This window comes from Cibotium barometz, chromosome 15 (assembly GCF_041138505.1).
Source record: "Cibotium barometz isolate CiBa-2024 chromosome 15, ASM4113850v1, whole genome shotgun sequence".
Taxonomy (NCBI): domain Eukaryota; kingdom Viridiplantae; phylum Streptophyta; class Polypodiopsida; order Cyatheales; family Cibotiaceae; genus Cibotium; species Cibotium barometz.
The window spans coordinates 47,625,104-47,646,894 of NC_141060.1; the positions used below are offsets into that span (position 1 = coordinate 47,625,104).

Below are 21,791 nucleotides of genomic sequence, written 5' to 3' on the forward strand. Positions count from 1 at the left end.
ATTCATCAGCTGCAAAAATCTCATCCTTAGTACGAAGGATGGGTGGCAATACCACTCTGCCATAAATAATCTCAAACGGAGCCTTTCCTGTGGAAGCATGGATTGTATTGTTGTAGGCAAACTCAACAAGTGGAAGATACTTCTCCCATGCACTCTTTTGATCTGCCACATAACACTTCAATAAATCCAACACGGCTGAATTTGCAGCTTCACTTTGGCCATCCGTTTGGGGATGATAAGCTGATGAAAACTCAAGCTTAGTACCCACATTATCAAACAAAGCCCTCCAAAATAGACTTGTAGTCCTGGGATCTCTATCCCCAACAATGGATTTAGGCATACCATGATGCTTGAAAATATTAGCAAGAAAAAACTTTACCATATGATCAGCTTTGATGGTTTTCTTGACGGGCAAGAAATGAGCTTGCTTGCTAAACCTGTCCACAATAGTCCAAATAGCATCATTCCCATGCTGGGATCTAGGCAAATCCATAATAGAATCCATCGTGATACTTTCCCAAGGTTGCGAGGGAATAGGCAATGGCTGAAGCAAACCTGGAGGCTTTTGCGTGTCAAATTTCACCTTTTGGCAAGTAATACATGCACACACATAAGCCTCAATGTCTTTACGCATGCTTGGCCAAAAGAAGTACCTCTGAATCATGCGAGTAGTAGGCATAATACCTCTATGACCAGCATAAGGTGGAGCGTGACATTCGTCCATAACCTTTGGACACAAATCCTTCACCACACATAGGCAATTATCCTTCATGAGATAACCCTCGTTGATAACATAAGAGGCATGTGAATGACCAGCCATCAAATCAGTCCATATATGGCAAAAATCAGCATCCAAATGATACAAATCTCTCATAGCAGATAGATCTCCATGAGAGGCCACTGAAACTGCAGCAACATAAGGCCTCCTAGATAGTGCATCGGCCACCACATTTTTCTTTCCTGGAGTATGCACAATCTGAAAATGAAACATGGAAAGAAAATTTGCCATTCTCATCTGCTTCTCTGAAAGCTTGGTTTGAGATAGAAAGTATCTCAAGCTTTGATGATCTGTCTTGACTACAAATTCAGCCCCAAGAAGGTAATGTTTCCAAATCTTTAAGGCGTGAATTACAGCCAAGAGCTCTTTCTCATAGATATCCATATGAGCTCAGCATCATGCAAACGACGGCTCTCGTATGCAACTGCATGCCCTTCTTGATTTAGGACAGCTCCAATGCAATCACCACAGGCATCACATTCAACCACGAATGACTTGTGCAAGTCAGGAACAATCAATCTTGGACCACATATGATCGCATGCTTGAGCTGCAAGAAAGCATCCTGTTCCTTTGAAGTCCATTTGAAAGCAGTTTTCTTCTTCGTGAGATCATGTAGAGGAGTGGCAATCATAGCAAAATGCCTTATGAAACGCCTGTAGTACGAACATAGTCCCAGAAAACTACGTACTTGATGTACGTTTTGCAATTCGGGCCAATTGCGAATAGTCTCTATCTTTGCAGGATCCATTGTAACTCCATCCCTGGATACAATATGTCCCAGATAATGAATCTCTGAAAGGAAAAACTCACTTTTCTTGGCATTGACGAAAAGTTTATGCTTCCGCAACTCTTCGAACACTGTGACCAAATGAGTTCTGTGTTCCTGTTCATTCTTGGAGAAAACCAAGATATCATCAAAGAAGACTCCTGTAAACTTGCGATGGGGTCGGAATATCCTATCCATCATTCGATTAAAAGTAGCAGGAGCATTGGTGAGACCAAAAGGCATTACCAAGAATTCATATAATCCGAAGGCTGTCCTGAATGCAGTCTTATGGACATCTTGTGGCACCACGCGTATCTGGTGATAACCACTCTTCAAATCAAGTCTGCTAAAGCAAGCCGAACCATCAAGCTTATCCAAGATATCATCAATACGTGGAATTGGGAATCTGTTCTTGATGGTAAGCTTGTTCAAAGCTCTATAGTCCACACACATACGGAATGATCCGTTCTTCTTTTGAACAAGAAGCACAGGAGAGCAGTAAGGTGAGGAACTGGGTTGAACCAAACCTTTCTCTAAAAGCTCGTTTACCTGCTTCATGATTTCTTCTTGTTGTGCAGCACTCACTCGGTATGCGGGTTTGTTAGGTGGAGAACTACCTGGCACAAGACTATCACGCACAAAAACCAAGTACGCTGAAAGACTCTTTTTCATTGCTTTATTAATTTGGATGTGTGATACAAGTGGGATGGAATCCCCTTCTTTGCCAGCATCAATAAAATGCATGCGGCCTTTATGCATAAAAGAAATCATATTAGACTTGTAGTCTTTGCGGGGCTCAAGCCTATGATGCCACGGCTTGCCCAACAATACATCACATCCATTCAGAGGAGCAACTAAGAAATGCTCATTGTCAAGGTAGCCCTGGATATGGATACGCAACTTCCCAATCAAAGGGGTAACCTGCACCTCTTTACCAATAAATGCAGCTTCGGCTTCAATCTGAGGTCCCATGTTTTCAACCTCAATACTCAATGCAGCTGCCATTTGCATAGAGATGAAATTGTCAGTTGCACAGTCATCAAACATGAAGAGTGCGGGCTGATCCTTGATTTGCCCCCAAGCCTTGCAAACCATACGCTCTTTTGCATCATGACCTGTATTACCTTGCACATCAGGAACTGCATGAACATTTGCTTTGGTGTGCTTGTCCTCGTGCTTTGGTTTGCGATCTGGGCATTGCCGAAACATGTGGTCTTTGCTACCACAAGAAAAGCATTTTCCGTCCTTGGCATATTGCTCTCTTTGCTCCGGGGTTAATCCAAATTTGTTCTTCCTTGGGCCCTGTTCTTTAGATGTGTTGTTTTCAGCTTTACCACCCTTGTAGGACTCCCGGAAGTTCTTTTTAGGTGGCTGTCCGCCCTTTTGCTGATTTGGGACAGCCTTGTCCTTCCCCTTGGAACCTCCTTGATCCTGCTTGATCTTGAGCACCAATTGCTCCGTAGCAAGGGCAGAAGCTGTGAGTTGTTGCAACGTATGTTTCGGGTGCAATTCAATACCCGATCTATATGCTGGTTGCAATCCAGAACGAAACTTCCTTTTTCTTTCATCCTCAGTGATTTGCATGGAGGGAGTCACTTCCAGCAACACTTTCCAAAATTTGTTAACATACTGTTGCACACTCTCATTATCTTTTTGCTCCAACCTGTCCCACTTTTGAGTGAGAGTTTGCTCTGCATTGGGTGGCAAGAACTGAGCATAAAATCTATCCTTGAATTCCTTCCAAGTAGAAATGGGATCCTTGGTGATCTTTTCAGTGATCCACCAATGAGCAGCAGTCCCTTTTAAAAACATGCTAGCATGGCGCACCTTTGACTTTTCTGTAAAGTCCTCATCGCTAAAAGCAATGTCGAACTGTGCCACAAACGCTAACACCTTAGAAGCATCATGTTCACCATGAAAGACATCAAATTTGACAGATTTATCACCTGCTTTGAATTCCTTGAGCTTCCTGGCATGAGACTCATGGTCTTCTCTTTTTCTTTTCCCCTTATCCAACGGGGCAGCCCTATCTGCATGGGCTCCATGGGCCGTCATAGAAGCTTCATGGGGCACGGTGACATGTGCTCCACGAACTCGAAACTCAGATGCATGTGACTTACCTGCATATGGCATGGTCTCTCCATGAGACAACTCAGAAGGCAAAATTTTTCTGGAAGTAGACCTGTCACCATGAGATACATATCTTGCATGCATGTGACTTTCATGCCCTCCATGAGCACTGGCATACATATATCTGTCAGGCTTAGTGCCTTGGGGAGAGGATGCATGACGAGAGGTGACTGTCACCTCTTCCTTTTGCATAAAAGATTTCAGCCTTTGAGATGCGGGATCTCCATGCTTCAAACGAGGTGGATTTCTGAATTTCAGCTCTCCGTCATCCCCCTCTTTGATATCACCTTTGCGAAGGAGATAGGCAAGTGCCAACTCCCTTGGTTTCTTGCCCACTTCACGAGCCATTGATTCAAAAGTTACATCAACCATAGCATCAGCCTTCCTGGCTTCAATAGCACTTTGCAGATGTGGATCTTCATGCAAGAACTTTAACTCTTGCTCTTGAGCCTGCAAAAGTTTTCTCATATGTTCCATTTCAGCCCTCATAGCATCAGGCTCTTGTTCAAGCATAACTGTCTTCCCTGGAGACAGTTGATGTTGACCCTTTGATTCACTATCAAGAACCCTTTCAAGGGGCTTGTGCCTACCACGCAGGGCATCAGACCCACGAGAAGCACTAGATGGACCCCTCGAATTTGGCACTTACAAAGGGTTGCCTTGGCTGTCCATTGTGTTTTAAGTTTGCTAAAAGCGGGATGTCCAGTACACAGATTCGTTTCCCCACTAGAAAGAGGGAAACAACCTTGCTCTGATACCAATGAAACCGATCCCGTCAAGTGGGAAAGACTCCGTTGGACACCCACACGCTTAATAGCACAACTTTAAAACCACAAATTTGAAATGGACAACTTAATACAACTTAAAATTGAAATGAAATGAAATGGAAAGATGGACACCAGCACTGGGGCCGGAACGGGCCGACCCCTCCCCTCAATATATGATATATTTATTGGGAGTATTTAATAAATACAATGCTCCATGGGTTCCAAGAACCAGATAATGTCCATGTACATATGAAAACAGTACCAAACAAGTAGGCTCGAATTTCGATGTAGAAGCTCGAAGCAGAACGACCACTAGTGTGGTCCAATCGCTACGGTCCTGTGCTTTCACTGGACTCCGCGGAGAGCGCCTCACTGGTGTTCCGAGACCACGCACAAACAGGCGCTCTCGTACTAACGCCTGGCTCTCCCGATCTCAGCACCTTTGGACCGAGGTTCGCCAAAATAGTTGCCTCGTGAAGTATCACCAAGACAAGTTCCACCACAAAGGGCACAGCCGCCTGCTGTGAGAGAGAAACATCCACTTGCAAGGGAGGAGAGAGACCTGGCTGCTGATTGGAGATGGAGTGCACAACCTCTTGCCTGATTGGCGATGGAGTGCACAATCACTTGCAGAAATTCATGTGCAGCCAAGAGTTTGCATGAACAGTAGAGAAGCATGAATAGTAGCCAGTCGCCTGCAAGGGAACATGGGGAGGTGCAACCAGTAGAAGATGGGCAGCCTGCAGGTACTGTCGCCTGGCTGTAGCCTCAAGAGGAGATACGCCTGGAGGAGCAGCCGGCTGTAGTAGAGCCTTCAGGTGGTAGCAGCCGCCTTTGTGTAGGCAAAATAGCCAAAACAGCCTGCAGGAAAACAGGCGCAGCAGTACAGGGGAAGATGGCAGCCACCTGCAGTTGCAGCCAGCCGCCTGGGGAGAGTATACGTGCAGTAGTAAAGGGAGAGATGGCAGCCGCTTGTATGGGTGGTGAAGCAGCTGCCAGGTGCTGTAGACGAAAGAGCCGCCAGCCAAGGGGATCGCCGGTTGATGAATTCAACGCTAGATGGAAGCGATGGATGCCCACGCTTGAAGGAGAGAAAACGATTGATCCCCTATGCTTCATGGATGAAGCCTTTTTTAATAAAATTAATGTGGAGTTAACTTAGGTGATACCCACGCATGCATGTGGGGGATTAGTGGGGGTAGGTGACCATGCCCACCCCCACACTCACTTAAAAGTGGGGCTCCCCACCTTGGCCCCTAAGTGGGTGCCCAAAGGGGGTGCCCACTTTTAAATAAGTGTGAACACCTAACCTTATAAAATAAAGGGTTAGAATATAAAACATTAAAACAACAAGTGGACATACTTACCACCTGTTCACATGCACCAAAACTCGTCAGAATACAGAGCAGACTTCACGACTCACTGGCAGGCGTCCCCGCTCAGTAAGTATTTCTTCAAGCAGGCAAACACACAAATACATGTCATGCGAAAACAGTTTCAAGCATGCAAATCATGTGTGCATGTGCAAATAGTAACATGGACATATCTCCCGTTCATGGAACAAGTACAAAATATCTGTCGGCACAAAACTGGCACGACATAAAAACATAAAAACCTGGTCTTCCTATGGAGTGACAGTCCCATAGGTAAGACACAGTTCCAGGCACGAGTTTCCCTATGGTGTGACAGTCCCATAGGCAAAACACGGCACGAATACTGGCTCTTCCATGGCGTGACAATCCCATGGGTCAAGCACAGTCCAGGTCATACACGGGTGGCACTGGTCTGGCTCCCGTCCATACGACACCATCCTGCTAACACACGGGTGGCACCAGTCTGGCTCCCGTCCATGTCAGCAAAATACTGGCCTCTTCACACGAGACACTGGCCTGGCCTCAAGTGAACGAGACGCAAAAACTGGAGATGGACCAAATGGTCGGCCAATTGGTGACAACTTCTATGGACTGTCACTCCATAGAGCGGCTAGATTTGTACCATATTCACATATGGCCAGGCCAGTGCCCCATGTGAAAGGGTCAGTCATTTGGTGTCACATGCATAGTGACAAGGGGACGGAGGGACTCCCACGTGGGACGTGGGAACGCCGTCCCGAGCAGAGAGACCTGCACACCGGGTTGGGGACGGCCAGGGGGACGGGACGGAGGGGACGTGACCAGGGGACGGGCGTTCCCCCTGTGGGAACAGGGAGACGTTGTCTACAGGGGACGGGGACGGTTGCAACAGCTAAATCTTCAGGCATTTTTTTTCAAATAAACGGCTACTAGCTGTTAACACTGGCCATTTGAGAGAGAGAGAGAGAGAGAGAGAGCAACACAACTATATAATGGGCTTGGAGCCACTCCTCTTCTACTCAAGCCTTCCAAGACTTGAGTTCCTCTCCACGATCTCCCTCTCCTACTCAAGCTTTCCTCTCCACTATCTCCCTCTCCTACTCCACGGTCCATCTCCTTTCTCTCCACCCTCTCCTACTCACCCCCCCGTCCCCACCCCCCGGTCCCCGTTCCCTACCTTTAGCCGTCCCCGTCCCCATTCCCGTCCCCGTCCCCGTCCCTTGGTAACTATGGTCACATGGACGGGAATCAGTTTTGTGCCACCCGTGTGTGACTAGTATTGTGCCATATGGATGGGAGCCTGTTTGCTGCCACTCGTGTATAACGAGGATTGTGTCTTATCCATGGGACTGTCACTCCATGGTAGGACTGATATATTTGTGCCGACCTTGTCTATGGGATTGTCACACCATAGGAAGGCTCGTGCCAGGACTTATGTTTTGGCTATGGGGCTATCACTCCATAGGAAAACTAGGACTTCACATTTCTGTCACGTCAGTTTTGTACCCGACAAGAAATCCTTGTACAAGTTTCATGAAAGGGAGATTTCGTCCATTACATGTGCACATGATTTATGTTTGCATGCATAAACTTGTTTTCGCATGAGTTGCTTTCGTGTGTTTGCTTGCTATGTCGTGCCAGTACACTAGACGAGGACGCCCCTAGTGTACCGTGGGTGTGTTGTCTGCTGATGAGTTGGTGTGGCGTGTGAATAGGTGGTATAAGTATTACCCTTTTTGGCCTTTTTAAATGTAAAATCCCTTGAGTAATGTCAACCTTAATATTTATAAGGTTGGGTATTCACACACATTTAAACATTGGCTGGACATTTGCTTTAATGTGGGTGTCTAATATTATTAAAGTTTAATAATAATATTGTAACAAGTATTGCATGAAGAAATTCCTTTTTCCCACACGTGGATGGTTGGTGGGAGAGTGATTGATGGAAGGTATCCACCTGAAAGCTTGCACCCGCCTGCCATTGTATTTGTCTCTATTTTTGCTGATCCGGTGCTCGACTGCACCTGCTGTACCAACTTGAATTACCTATATCCGATTGTATCTTCTGTCCTATACCCAATTATACTTGTTATCATGTACCCGACTGTCACGTACAATCAGTTCAGGCTAGTATAGCAGGTATTGTACTTACTGTCCTGCAGCCGATTGTACCTGTTGTTGGAGTACTCGATTGTACTTGTAGTTATACCAGCTATACTGTCCAGCATCTAGTGTTGTCGGAACCCACCTACAAAGTTGTACCAATTGTTGTCCTATACTCGATTGTACCTGCAACCCTTGGACCCGCCTACAGCTAGGGAGTGCATTAAAAAGGGGATGAGCTTCTCTCCTGAGGATTGAATTTGAATCTTTGTCAAGTATTTATCTTTGTATTTTCAGATTCAATTATTATTCAAATTAAATGTTGTTTGCACAAGTCTTGTCAGGCAAAATTATCACATCCCATTGCCTTCATTAAGTAAGGCCACCGGGACGGTGATTTTTTTTCCTATGATTACCTTGACCGCACCTTTGCATTTTGAGGAGCCAGTGAAGGTCATTTGGGGTATGAGGAAAACTGGGAGCAAAGCTAATTCGGAAGCACCAAGTATTACTCCCTCCGCGGTGTTTCATCTTTCCAGGCGTTAGTATGGGCGTGCTTGTTGGTACACAGTCTCGGAAGACCAGTCAGGGCAGGTGTTCACCCAGTGAAGGTGGGAGATTACGTGTGACTTGGTCTACTCCGACAATTGATTCTTCACTGGCAAAATCTTATTGTTTACGAGTTGTACTCACTCCTTATTATGGGGAAATCTGGCCTAGTGCAACTTGGTTGAACACAATGCTAATCAATACACTTAAATACACTAAGATTCGATGAACACTTGCTCAAATACAAGAACTAAATTGTTGAATTGACAAGAAACACACAATGAGCTGGAACGGCCGACCCCTCCCTCAAATAAAGTATATTGATCTTGGGAGAATCAAGTACATAGTGTCATGGGCATTTCTGATCAGATTTCCATACCAATGCATATGAATACAGTATTGCAAACAAGTGGTTGTCGTTGTAGACTTGCAATCCACGCTACCCTCTCAAGTACCCATGTTCCCTACCATCTGCTCTCTATTGTTCCACCAACACATGGTAGCAACAATCTGCAAGAGAGCACGTAGGACATGAGAACACTACACAGGGTATGTGATCTTGTAATCTGGTTCCTCCCTCCTGCTACTTGCTTCCATATTTAAGCGTAAAAGCTTACCAATAGCAAGTAGAGTCCATGACAGCTGAAGTCTTCGTCGCGATGGAAGTCCTTGGAGTGTTGAGATCTTCGATTTGTCGCCTTTCTTCGCGACAAAAGTCTTCAAGAGGATGAAGGGAACCTTGGGAAAACTTCCCCTATGGTTCAACTTGAGAAAGGAGGACTGAAATTAGGGTTTTCAGCAAAAAGGACCAGAAATTACAGCAATAAAGAGAGCTGTTTTGCTGAATTTCAGTCATTGGGAGTGTGTAGGAGAGTGATTAGCATCGAGAATCACTCTTGGAAGCTTGAAAATCACCTTAGCAAGCTTGGAAATGGAGTTGGGAAGGAGAATGTGCAGAAAATGCAGCCCGACAGCCCTCATGAAGGAGGTGCCAATCTCTAGAGAGAGGAGGAGGAGAGAGGTGGTGAGTTGTCCAGTGTAGGTGGCAGGCAAGTGCTTTGTGGAGCAAGCTAGAGTGGACACATGGCTGGTTACTCCCTTTGTACAAAGGGGATAAGGTCTAGGCGGTGGAGATTGGGTTATGTCCACCTCAAGACATCAGTGTGTATGAACACCGGGCTGGTCATAATTTATAAGTGAGTTTTGGTCGTCCAAAACTTAATGAAGTGTGTACACACTCACTTATAAATTAGTGCCAACTCCTAAGGCTAAGTTTATGACCAATACTTACCACCTGTCACATGCCACATAACCATGTCAGCAGACAGTTTCACACGCACGGTTCGCGGGCGGGCGTCCCCTTACCCGAAACTACACATTGGTCAAGCAAACATGAAAACAGCATGCAATTTCAATTGCAAGCAAGCACATAAAGATGCTATGCAATGCAGCATTGGTATGGACAATTCCCGTTCATGAGACTATACCAAAATAGACGTGCTCCAGGCAAGTACACGAGGTACCAGACCCAATGGAACACCAATCCACCAAGCATTTCCGGGCATGTACACGGAGGCACAAGTCCCAACGGAAAGCAAAGTCCACAGTATCACATGAGTGGCATCAATCCCCGGCATATACAACTGCCATGGATACCAGTCCAATGTACATACATGATAAGAAAGATCAATTGGGTGGCCAAATGGTGACATCCCCCCCGGCTTCTAAACAGTTGTGTGCAACTGAAAAGCATCCAAATATGTCTGAAGCACATGCGGGAATCTCTGAAGAACTCTTCCTCTACCCATTTAGCATCAATGGGAAGATAGTTCTTAAACTTCACAAGGTAATGTCTCACAACTTTGCCTGCAGCAAGCTTGTGTTCCTTGTGATACACAATCTGCTCTGGCTGCAAGATCTCCTTAAGCTCATCCACTTCTGGTGGATCCTTAATGACCGTTTCATTGGGCTCCGGCCCTACATACTTGCGAAGGAGACTCACATGAAAAGCATTGTGTATGTGCCAATGACTAGGTAATGCCAATCTGAAAGCCACTTCATTGATCTTCTCGATCACTTGAAAAGGCCCATAGTACCTGGTTGCAAGCTTAGGATATGCAGCCTCTTTGCCAGGCCTCTTTGCAAGTCTTGCTTTGTCAAATTTCAACAATACCCAATCATTCTCTTTAACATCCAATTGCCTTCTATGCTTGTCGGTAGCCCTTTTATGCTTGTCTTGTGACCTTGCAATGGCTGTCCGCATCTGAGCAAAAGCAATATCCAAGTCTCTTATATACTCATTAGTTGCAAATATCTAATCCTTTGTGCGAAGGATGGGTGGCAAAACCACCTTACCATAAACAATCTCAAACGGTGCTTTTCTCGTAGATGCATGCACCGTGTTGTTGTATACAAATTCCACTAGCGGTAAGTACTTCTCCCAAGAAGACTTCTGATCCGCCACATAACATTTCAAGAGATCCAACACGGCTGAATTTGTAGCCTCACTTTGCTCATCCGTTTGAGGATGATAGGCTGATGAGAAGTCCAATTTGGTGCCCATATTATCAAATAAGGCCCGCCAAAAGAGACTTGTAGTCCTGGGATCTCTATCCCCCACAATGGACTTCGGCATTCCATGATGTTTGAACACTTGTGCAAGATATATTTTAACCATATGCTCAGCTTTGATGGTCTTTTTGATCAGCAAGAAATGAGGAAAATGCAACATAGAGAGGAAATTGACCATCCTCATATGCTTCTCTGACAACTTAGTTTGGGTAAGAAAATACCTCAAACTCTGGTGATCTGTCTTCACAGTGAAATCAGCTCCGAGAAGGTAATGTTTTCATATAGTAAGTGCATGAATTACAGCCAAGAGCTCTTTCTCATAAATGCCAAGAGATAGCTCTGCATCATGCAATCTACAGCTCTCATAAGCCACGGCATGTTCCTCTTGATTAAGGACAGCTCCTATGCAATTTCCAGATGCATCACATTTCACACAAAAATCCGGAATGATCAACACTGGACCATGAGTAGTTGCATCTTTCAATTTGAGAAATGCATCCCTCTCTACATTAGTCCATTTGAACACGGCTTTCTTCTTTGTCAAATCATGCAAAGGAGAAGCAATCCATGCAAGTGCCGAATGAACCTGCTGTCGTGAGAGCATAATCCAAGAAAACTACGGATCTCATGCACCGAACTCAACTCGAATTGCATCAGTCTTTGCAGGATCCATCCGCACTCCATCTTTGGACGCAATATGCCCAAGATAATGTATCTCTGACAAGAAGAACTCACTCTTCTTTGCATTTATGAAGAGTTTATGCTTACGGAGTTCTTCAAAAACAATGGCTAAATGAGCTCTATACTCTTCTTCGGTCTTCGAGAAGACTAGGATGTCATCAAAGAAGACACCTGTAAATTTCTTATACCCACGGAATATGCGATCCATCATTCTATTGAATGTAGCCGGGGCATTTGTAAGACCAAAAGGCATAACAAGATACTCATAAAGCCCAAATGCTATCCTGAAAGTAGTTTTGTGTACATCCTCATGCACTACACGCACTTGATGATATCCACTCTTGAGATTAATTCGGCTAAAGCATGCCGATCCATCCAACTTGTCAAGGATGTCATCTATGCGTGGAATCGGAAACTGATTCTTGATGGTAAGCTTATTTAAAGCTCTATAATCCACACACATACGAAAGGATCCATCCTTCTTTTGAACCAAGAGGACGGGTGAACAATATGGGGAAGAGCTTGGCTGAACCAAACTCTTCTCAAGTGATCTCCTCTTTTTGGGATGCACTTACACGATAGGTTGGCCTATTAGGTGGTGAGCTACCTGGCACAAGATCAATGCGATGATCTTCCGGTCGTACCATTTGGTAACTCATCAGCAAAACAATCATTGTGCTCTTGCAAAAATTTCAGCCTATCATTACTAAGAGTGTTTACATGTACATTATTTTCCTCAACATGATCTCGTACAAAAATCAAGTACGCAAAAACACTCTTTTTCATTACTTTCTTAATTTGTATAGAGATACAAGGGGAATTGTATCACCCTCTTCACCAGCATCAATTACATGCTCTCGGCCTTTATGCATGAAGGTGATCCTGTTGGTCTTGTAAGGCTTTCCAAGCAATACATCAGAGCCATCAAAGGCGCCACAAGAAAATCCTCATAATCCGCATAGTCTTGAATGTGTATGCGCAACTTGCCAAAAATAGGCATGACCTGCACTTCTCTACCAACAAAGGCAGTCCCTGCTTCAATTTGAGGATCCATGTTCTCCACTTCAATACCCGAAGCAGCTGCCATCTGTGTGGATATGATATTTTCAGATGCACAATCATCAAACATGAACAAAGCGGGCTGATCCTTGAGCTGTCCCCAAGCTTTACATACAACCCTGTCTTTGCTATCATGTGAAGTGTTGCCTTGCACATCTGGAACCATATGCACATTAGGCTTTGATGCATTTGCATTATCACGCTGCTTCTTGTTTGGACATGCCTTTGTAATATGCTCGGTGCTACCACAAGTAAAGCATTTTCCCTCACTCATATATTGCTTTTTTCTGCTCCGGAGTGAGACCATAGTCTCTCAATTTGAAGGGACGCTTCTTGGTAGTGTGTTTAGCCTTATTGGATCGACTCAATTTGAGTTCCAATTGCTCGGCGGCGGTGGCGGTTGCAATTAGTTGGTGTAAGGTATGACCAGGATACATTTGTAGTCCCGCTTTGTACACGGGTTGCAATCCTGATGTTCGGGCACCTGTGGGGATTCCAAGACATGTGGGATGGTTGCCTTTTCTGCATAGGCATCCTCGGTATGAGCCAAGTATGCACGTGCTGCATCCCTCGGTTGCATGTGCAACTCTTGAGCAATCATTGCCATTGCATGATCCATATAAGATTCAGCTTTCCTGGCCTTCAAACGATCATGTACCAATGGATCCTCGCGGCGGTAGAGATTCAATTCTTCTTCTTGTGCATGGAGAAGAGCCTGCATACGAGTAAGTTCAGCCGTCAAGACTATGGACTCTCCTTTGTATCTTCTCTTTGCCACGGGATGGCTGTCCCACATATCCATGTTCCCTATTGTGCACCATATGAGTTTGCTCATCTTGTAAAGCATTGGAAGCATGCATTTCATTGTCCTTGCCTCGTGTGTTAGCATCTCCAACATTCATTGTATGGCTGTCCATAATGTTCTACGTGTAGAGATAGCTAGTGTTCACGGTGATCGTCTCTCACGATAGAAGTGAAAGAGAACCATATGCTCTGATACCAATGCAACTTGGTTGAACACAATGCTAATCAATACACTTAAATACACTAAGATTTGATAGACACTTGCTCAAATACAAGAAGTAAATTGTTGAATTGACAAGAGACACACAATGAGCCGTAACGGTCGACCCCTCCCTCAAATAAAGTATATTGATCTTGGGAGAATCAAGTACATAGCGTCATGGGCATTTCTGACCAGATTTCCATACCAATGCATATGAATACAGTATTGCAAATAAGTGGTTGTCGTTGTAGACTTGCAATCCACACTACCCTCTTAAGTGTCCATGTTCCCTACCATCTGCTCTCTATTGTTCCACCAACACATGGTAGCAAAAATCTGCAAGAGAGAACGTAGGACAAGAGAACACTACACAGGGTATGTGATCTTGTAATCCGGGTTCTTCCTCCTGCTACTTGCTTCCATATTTAAGCGTAAAAGCTTACCAATAGCAAGTAGAGTCCATGACAGCGGAAGTCTTCGCGATGGAAGTCCTTGGAGTGTTGAGATCTTCGATTTATCGCCTTTCTTCGTGACAAAAGTCTTCAAGAGAATGAAGGGAACCTTGGGAAAGCTTTCCCTATGGTTCAACTGGAGAAAGGAGGGCTGAAATTAGGGTTTTCAGCAAAAAGACCAGAAATTACAACAATAAAGAGAGCTGTTTTGTTGAATTTCAATCATTGGGAGTGTGTAGGAGAGTGATTAGCATCCGGAATCACTCTTGGAAGCTTGAAAATCACCTTAGCAAGCTTGGAAATGGAGTTGAGAAGGAGAATGTGCAGAAAATGCAGCCCAACAGTCCTCATGAAGGAGGCGCCAATCTCTAGAGAGAGGAGGAGGAGAGAGGTGGTGAGTTGTCCAGTGTAGTTGGCGGTTGGTGCTTTCTGGAGCAAGCTAGAGTGGACACATGGCTAGTTACTCTCTTTGTACAAAGGAGATAAGGTCTAGGCGGTGGACATTGGGTTATGTCCACCTCGGGACATCAGTGTGTGTGAACACCGAGCATGTCATAATTTATAAGTGAGTTTTGGCCGCCCAAAACTTAATGAAGTGTGTACACACTGACTTATAAATTAGTGCTAACTCCTAAGGCTAGGTTTATGACCAATACTTACCACCTGTCACATGCCACATAACCATGTCAGCAGACAGTTTCACACGCACGGTTCGCGGGCGGGCGTCCCCTTACCCGGAACTACACATTGGTCAAGCAAGCATGGAAATAGCATACAATTTCAATTGCAAGCAAGCACATAAAGATGCTATGCAATGCAGCATTGGTATGGACAATCCCCATTCATGAGACTATACCAAAATAGACGTGTTCCAGGCAAGTAGACGAGGTACCAGACCCAATGGAACACCAATCCACCAAGCATTTCCGGGCATGTACACGGAGGCACAAGTCCCAACAGAGCCAAGTCCACAGTATCACATGAGTGGCATCAATCCCCGGCATATATAACTGCCATGGACACCAGTCCAATGTACATACATGATAAGAAAGCACGAGTGGACCAATTGGGTGACCAAATGGTGACACCTAGGGCCTGTGAACACTTGTACATATAAATAATCCAAGAAATACAACAGTATTGAGGGGGAGGCCGGCCCCAATGATGGTATCAAGCATTCTTGATCATTTTTAGTTTTAATGTTGCAAGTGTCCATTATTTGAATTATTTAAGTGATTTAAAATATGTGTATTTTATCTTCCGATTTGTAGGCCTCCTGTAGGGAGCGGTTACACTCTCTCTCATCTCTTAAAGTTTGAAGTGATAAAGTGGATTGCTAAAGACTCGCGAAACTCGGGATAAAGAAGGCGGTGTGAGACTTTGTGTGACAGGATCCTTCATTACGCATAATTCCGCTACATGTTACATTGGTATCAGATTCAGCTTGTCCACACACACCGCATCCTAGCGTGAGAGCATCCTTGGATTGTCATACTTCGCTCTGGCACGACCACTAACTTTAGTAACGTGTCTACATAGGAGAGTAGACATAAGCAGGAAGACGTCTCCCCTAAAGCACACCATGCTCTTCCTCCTACTACAGATACCATAGCTCTTTTCCGAGCATAGAACCAGCTTCTCAAAGAGTGTCTCCAATTCTTGGAGGCAACAACAACAAAACCCACTCCTTCGGGTATCCTTGACTTCGTCGCCCTCTTCTTTCAAATAGAACAACAAAGACGAGAAGATGAAGCCAGATGGCGAGAAGAAAAAGCAGATAGACGAGACTATGAGGAAGCCCAGCGCAGGCTTGAAGAAGACCGGCGTCAGCCTAAACTCGCCGCTCGGGAGCACCAATGAGAGCTTGATCGAGAGCGAATGTTACTCGAACACCAACGGGAAAGGAGGCCTTGCATCTGAAATATTAGCACAACCTCTCTTCAATTTTCCCACCCATAGGTGCCACGTGTGATCATTTGGCTATCAATCAATTTATTCATCAGTTTAATGCTTATTTTCCTTTGGCAAAGCTAACTGATCCTCAAGGCAAAGTCCATGTAGCGGCTCTCCACCTCATGGGTGAGATAGTCACTTGGTGGCAGCATTGGTCTAGTATCTATACAGACCGCATCATAGGTGTCACAGCTCTTTGCTGGAATACCATTGTCCATGACCTAAAGACCAGATTTCTTCCTCCCCAGTATTTGACCAACCTGGCAAATGAGTTCTATGGACTCAGACAGAATGGGTTACCCGTGCTTCAGTTTTCTGATAAGGTTAAAACTTTAGCACAACAATTAGGGTTATCTGAGCAGGCCAAGATGGATCAATTCATTCGTGGATTAGATTCTAACATTCGGTTCATAGTTCGTAACTTTGAACCTAGCATATATGTCCGAGCTTTGACTCTGGCTCGAAATGAAGATGAATGGAGGCAAGTCTAAGCAACCGCAATCTAGTACCAAACCCCAACAGAGCAACAATTTGCTTCGCAGCTGGAAAAAGGTAATGCGATTCTAAAGATGCTAAGAAGGACGGTAGTTCTAGCTCCAGTCCAAGGGGTAAAAAGGATAACCAATCCAAACCTAAGAAAACTCCTGAGGAAAAGACTAAAGCAAGCATCACTGGAGGCTATCTTTCTCCAGAGGAGCAAAGGAAGTACCAGTCAGAGAACATATGTTTTTTTTGTCATACCATTGGGCATGGTAAGAAGGATTGCCAGAAATGGCAAACGGAGCAAGTCTCCAAACCACCTGCTTTCACAGTTGCCATAGCATCTCCTGCTTCTCCAACCCCGCCTACTACCACCAATGCAGTTCAGCTTTTACCTTCTATGCATCCTATGTTATCCATGGTATTTGATGCTAAGCATGAGGGTGAGAGTGATGTTGCATAGAAAAGCCCCATCCGAGCTTATGGCTTTGCCAAGGGCCGCCAATCTGTAGTCCTATTTGACATGGGCAATTCTGAGGCGGCCATCTTTCCCGAGTTGGCTACCAAAATGAGCTGTACAGTAGTGTCCTATTATTTGGATGTGGACGGATTCACACCTGGTCTCCGCACCCACATTTCTCAAATGGCACAATAGTTTTCCTTCGTAGTTCAAAAGGCCTCGGTCCAGTGAGATTTCATTGTCTCGCCTCTTTTGGGGTGTGACATGATCTTAGGAATCCAATGGTTTTGTCAGTATGAACCTATTTCCGATTGGGGGTAGGACACTTTTACTATCTGTAAAGGTTTTCTTGAGCCCGTTATGATTCGTGGGGATAGAAGCATTCTTGGCATCCCGTTGATTTCTCATCTCCAAGCTCGAAGAGCTATCCACAAGGAAGCGGAAGGAGCATTGATTTATGTTCATGCTTAGACAGCCTCTACCTCTTCGATAGTGGCTATCTCATCTTCATCTCCAATCCCACAATTAGTAGACCTCTTGCCTCGACACTAGGACATTATGCTTAGGGACGATCTCCCACCTAGTCACCCCCCATCTCGCCTCGAGGACATTATGCTTAGGGAAGATCTGAGCTCCTCTGAGCCGGATTCGTTCAGCCATCTTCCTCGCCATTTGCTGCACCTATCCTATTTGTCCAAAAGAAGGACAAGTCTGCATGTCTTTGTGTAGACTACAAGACATTAAACAAACTTACCATTAAGAATAAGTTTCCTATGCCAAGGATTGAGTACATTTTGGAGCATTTAGACGGTGCAAAATTTTTCACCAAGATCGATCTCAAGAGTGGTAACCATCGGGTTTTTACAATTCTGAACCATTCCAAATCATCACAGCATACTGTCAAGTGATGCACACATGATAGAGCAACACTGTTGCAAACTGTACCACGCAAGCATGGCAATTATGCATGTCTTCTTTTTACAATTTTCAAGCACCCAAAACTTAAATGGAACATAGAGGATTTAATAGAAGACCTACACGCTGTTATCTCGAGCATTGGTCCTTGGAGTCTGACTGGATTCCTTCACAGTTTACCTCTTCCACACACACAGCTGCGTACTGATCATTTCAAGTGTCACGGCGCAAGTTCGTGGGACAAGGGCACACTTTGCCTGTATTCTCACCTGGCAGCCCTTCACTTCTCTCCTTCTACCTTTTGTGTCTCTCCTTTCTTCTCAGAGCCCTCAACATTGGCAGCATGATCTCATTTCACTTCTTGCACTCCAGATGATCTTTCCACCAGTACCCACACTAGCTAAGTATGACCCCTACATTGACCTAAGTGCACCTGTTTCTACATGCGAACTTGATCCAAACAGTGCCCATACTCTCATACAGTGCCCATACCCTCATACTCTCAAACCATGCATGAATCCTTCTACTATCTGGGCTATGTATACCCACCTTAGCAAGTGAAACCCTCTTGACCCAGCTAGGCCCTACCTCCAAGGGCTGGAACAGTGTGAGCAAATTTACCACACAACACTGTCACCAGTGAAAAGGCAGTACTTACAGGGGGCATGATTGGCAGTTGTAGTTGTAATCATCTCCAATTATGAGTACACTTTGTTTGCACCATTATGCACAAGGTCTGTGTTTCATGGTATAGATGCTGTGCATATATGCTCATAGACCCTAAACATTGTGCGTTTTTGACATCCAATTTATTGTCTTTGTCTTTAGCAGATCCCGAGCAGTTCATTGATTGCATACCTGGAATTCCACCTCTGCGTGCCGGTGACCTGCCTCTATCTGTTCGCACGATCCCATCTTTTGCTGTGGATATAGTCAAAGATATCTCTGAAGCAGCAGGGGTTATCCTCAACACTGTTTATGAGTTCGAAAAAAAGCCTCTTGAGGTCATAGAAAAGAAGGTTCCCATCTACCCAATTGGCCCAATGCTGCTCATGCTGAGCTCTCTTGAGTCTGTTGCAGGAGAGACACTTGGCCTGTGGACCGAAGAAAGAGAGTGCCTTAAATGGTTAGACACCAGGCTTGCTGCTTCTGTTCTGTTTGTTTCCTTTGGCAGCTTGGCAAGTATGGGTGGGGATCAGATGAGAGAGCTTGCCGAGGGTTTGGAAGCTAGTGGGCAGGCATATCTATGGGTTATACGCCCTAATGCAGTTGATGGGCCACTCTCAAATGTGTTGCCAGATGCCTTCACAGAGAGAACAAAAGAAAGGGGCCGTATTATCACATGGGCCCCTCAAGTGGAGGTTCTTTCGCATCCTGCAGTGGGGGGTTTTCTAACACACTGTGGTTGGAACTCCATAACCGAGAATATTTCAATGGGGGGCATTCCTATGATATGCTGGCCGCAGAGAGCAGAGCAGAGGCTCAATACTAGGCTGTTGGTGGACGAGTGGAAGGTAGGTTTGGAGCTGCAAGAGGAAGCTGGGGTGGTGAAGAGGGAGGTGGTGGAGAAGGTGGTGATGGAACTAATGCAAGGAGAGCTGGGAAGGGAGCTGAGGACGAGAGCTATTCAGCTCAAGGAAACAGTGTCCTTGGCCGTACAGGAAGGAGGAATCTCTTATAAATACGTGGGGGCCTTAGCTCAAGATATTGAGAAGCTATCCAGCTCAAGGAAACGGTCTCCTTGGCTGTACAGGAAGGAGGATTCTCTTATAAATACCTGGGGGCCTTAGCACAAGATATTGAGAAAGCTTGGACCCAATTATTATACATAGCAATGCATGGTATACATGTTTGCACATAAGAGTTTTAATGGAGGGTAGGATGTATAGCATGTATTCATAGCTAATCAGCATCGATCTTGGTTGTACATAATTCATCAGTTACAATATCATGTATGCACATGGTATGGATGGAAATTAGTTATATATGTACCTAATGCAAGCATTGTATCAATGGGACATTCTAACAAACTTGTTGGACGAAATCAAAGCTAGGAGGACAAATTTTTGTGTTTTTTTCCCCGAGTTTTGGCCAGCCTAAGCTTTTCTTAGAAACCACCCAAAACGAAGAAACTTTTTTAGCATTTTCATTTCTTCATGGGAAAATCGACCGTTGACTTTTTTTACTGTTTACTCCCTTCTCTTTCAGTTGTGGTTCTCTGCTTACAGATTTGAAGGTTACGTTGTGCAATTTGCTCCTAACTATCACACACAAAATTCCATAGAAAGGATGCATTATAATGGCAAATCTAATAGTTAAATAGAGCTTTATTTGATGTTTGGGAGCCATCATCTTATATCGTTTTAAACAGTACGATATGTTAATCATTTCGAAGAAAATATCATAATGTTATTTAGATACTCATTGGCATGAGTCTTGTGAGTTCTTCATACTTGTAAATAGGCTGTAAAACAAGGTGTAAAGCACTCATCAATTGAGTGTAGGATGAAGAAGGGAGGTGGAAATAACAAAAATGCAGGGTACATGTGAGCCTTTAAGTGAAGGTGCACACCTCTCAATCTTAACATGCTCTTGCCTGACACTTTTAGCTACACTCTCGTAATAAAATTTATCTCAATTCTAACATGATAAATTTAAACCTCTTGCAATTTAAAAATATCATGCTGAATTTAAACTCTAGTTCACTTATACTAAAAATTCCATTGAATTAGAGATATCAAACCTCCTATTGAACTTAAGCATGAACTTGCCCTTGAATGATCTCTTGCATTAGGTTCTCATCTGTAGCCAGCCTTCCATCCCTTACTGTATTCCTTGGGCAATGGCTTGGGGTCTTTATCATGAGATAGCTTAGTGTACATCTAAAGCTCCTTGAGGTTTTTATTTTTCCTTCTTTGGTTTTGCTCTTCCTAGAGTGCGTCTAGCTAATAGGGCTCACTTTTTTTAAGATCCATAATAGTTTGAAAAGCTCTTAGTGATTTAGCATCTCTTATTTCTTCTTCAAGTCCTCTCCTCTCATCTACAACTCCATGTGGGTCTTAAGTGCATGATTGCTTTGGACGCACATGCATGAACAAGCTTTTCTTTTCTTTTTCATCAATTGTTTGTATATCAAGGTTTTTAGACCTTTGCGTTTAAATTTTCTATTAAAAAAAATCTTTAACTTAGAGAATCTTCTTGCTAGACATTTGAGCTTGCTTCCAATATGCTCGGTTTTGCACGATAAAAATGCTCCCTCCCTCTCTCTCTCTCTCTCTCTCTCTCTCTCTCTCTCTTTACACGTACACACAATGATCCATGGCAAGACTTAGCAATGAGGATGGGGTTTGCTTGCAGAAGTGCAACTCTACCTTTAAAAAAGGGGGAAGGAGGGCAAGATTGTCGTGAGGAAGGGGGATTTATTGCTCTCTCTCTCTCTCTCTCTCTCTCTCTCTCTCTCTCTCTCTCTCTGCCTTTGCAAATGGATTGTCTATGTGGAGCCAAGTTTGTGTGAAGGGAGCAAGATGTAATGGATGACTGCATGGCAAGGGACGCACACATGACTCCCACTCTTCTTGATTCCTTTCATGGAATGAAGTAATCTTTTATGTTTCTAAGGGGCTAAACCTTAGGAACTTTAGGGCATACCTTTCCTTTGCATTAATAAATGCTCGTGAAGTTCACATGATTGACACATCAAATTGAGATGGTATGAAAAGAAAAGCAAGATGCTCATCTGAGGCACATTCCATACAAAGATAGTTATTG

General features: G+C 44.4%; 1 protein-coding gene across 1 annotated transcript in view; it reads left to right on the forward strand.

Moving 5' to 3' along the window:
* The window catches only part of LOC147631385 (7-deoxyloganetin glucosyltransferase-like), a 35,514-nt gene extending 15,464 nt beyond the window's left edge, over positions 1-20,050 (forward strand). The window contains exon 2 of the mRNA XM_086809786.1: positions 18,855-20,050. Within this exon, the coding sequence (XP_086665912.1) occupies positions 18,855-19,813 (959 nt within the window). The 3' untranslated portion in view covers positions 19,814-20,050. The remainder of the gene's footprint in view (positions 1-18,854) is intronic.
* Positions 20,051-21,791: the final 1,741 nt, after the last annotated feature.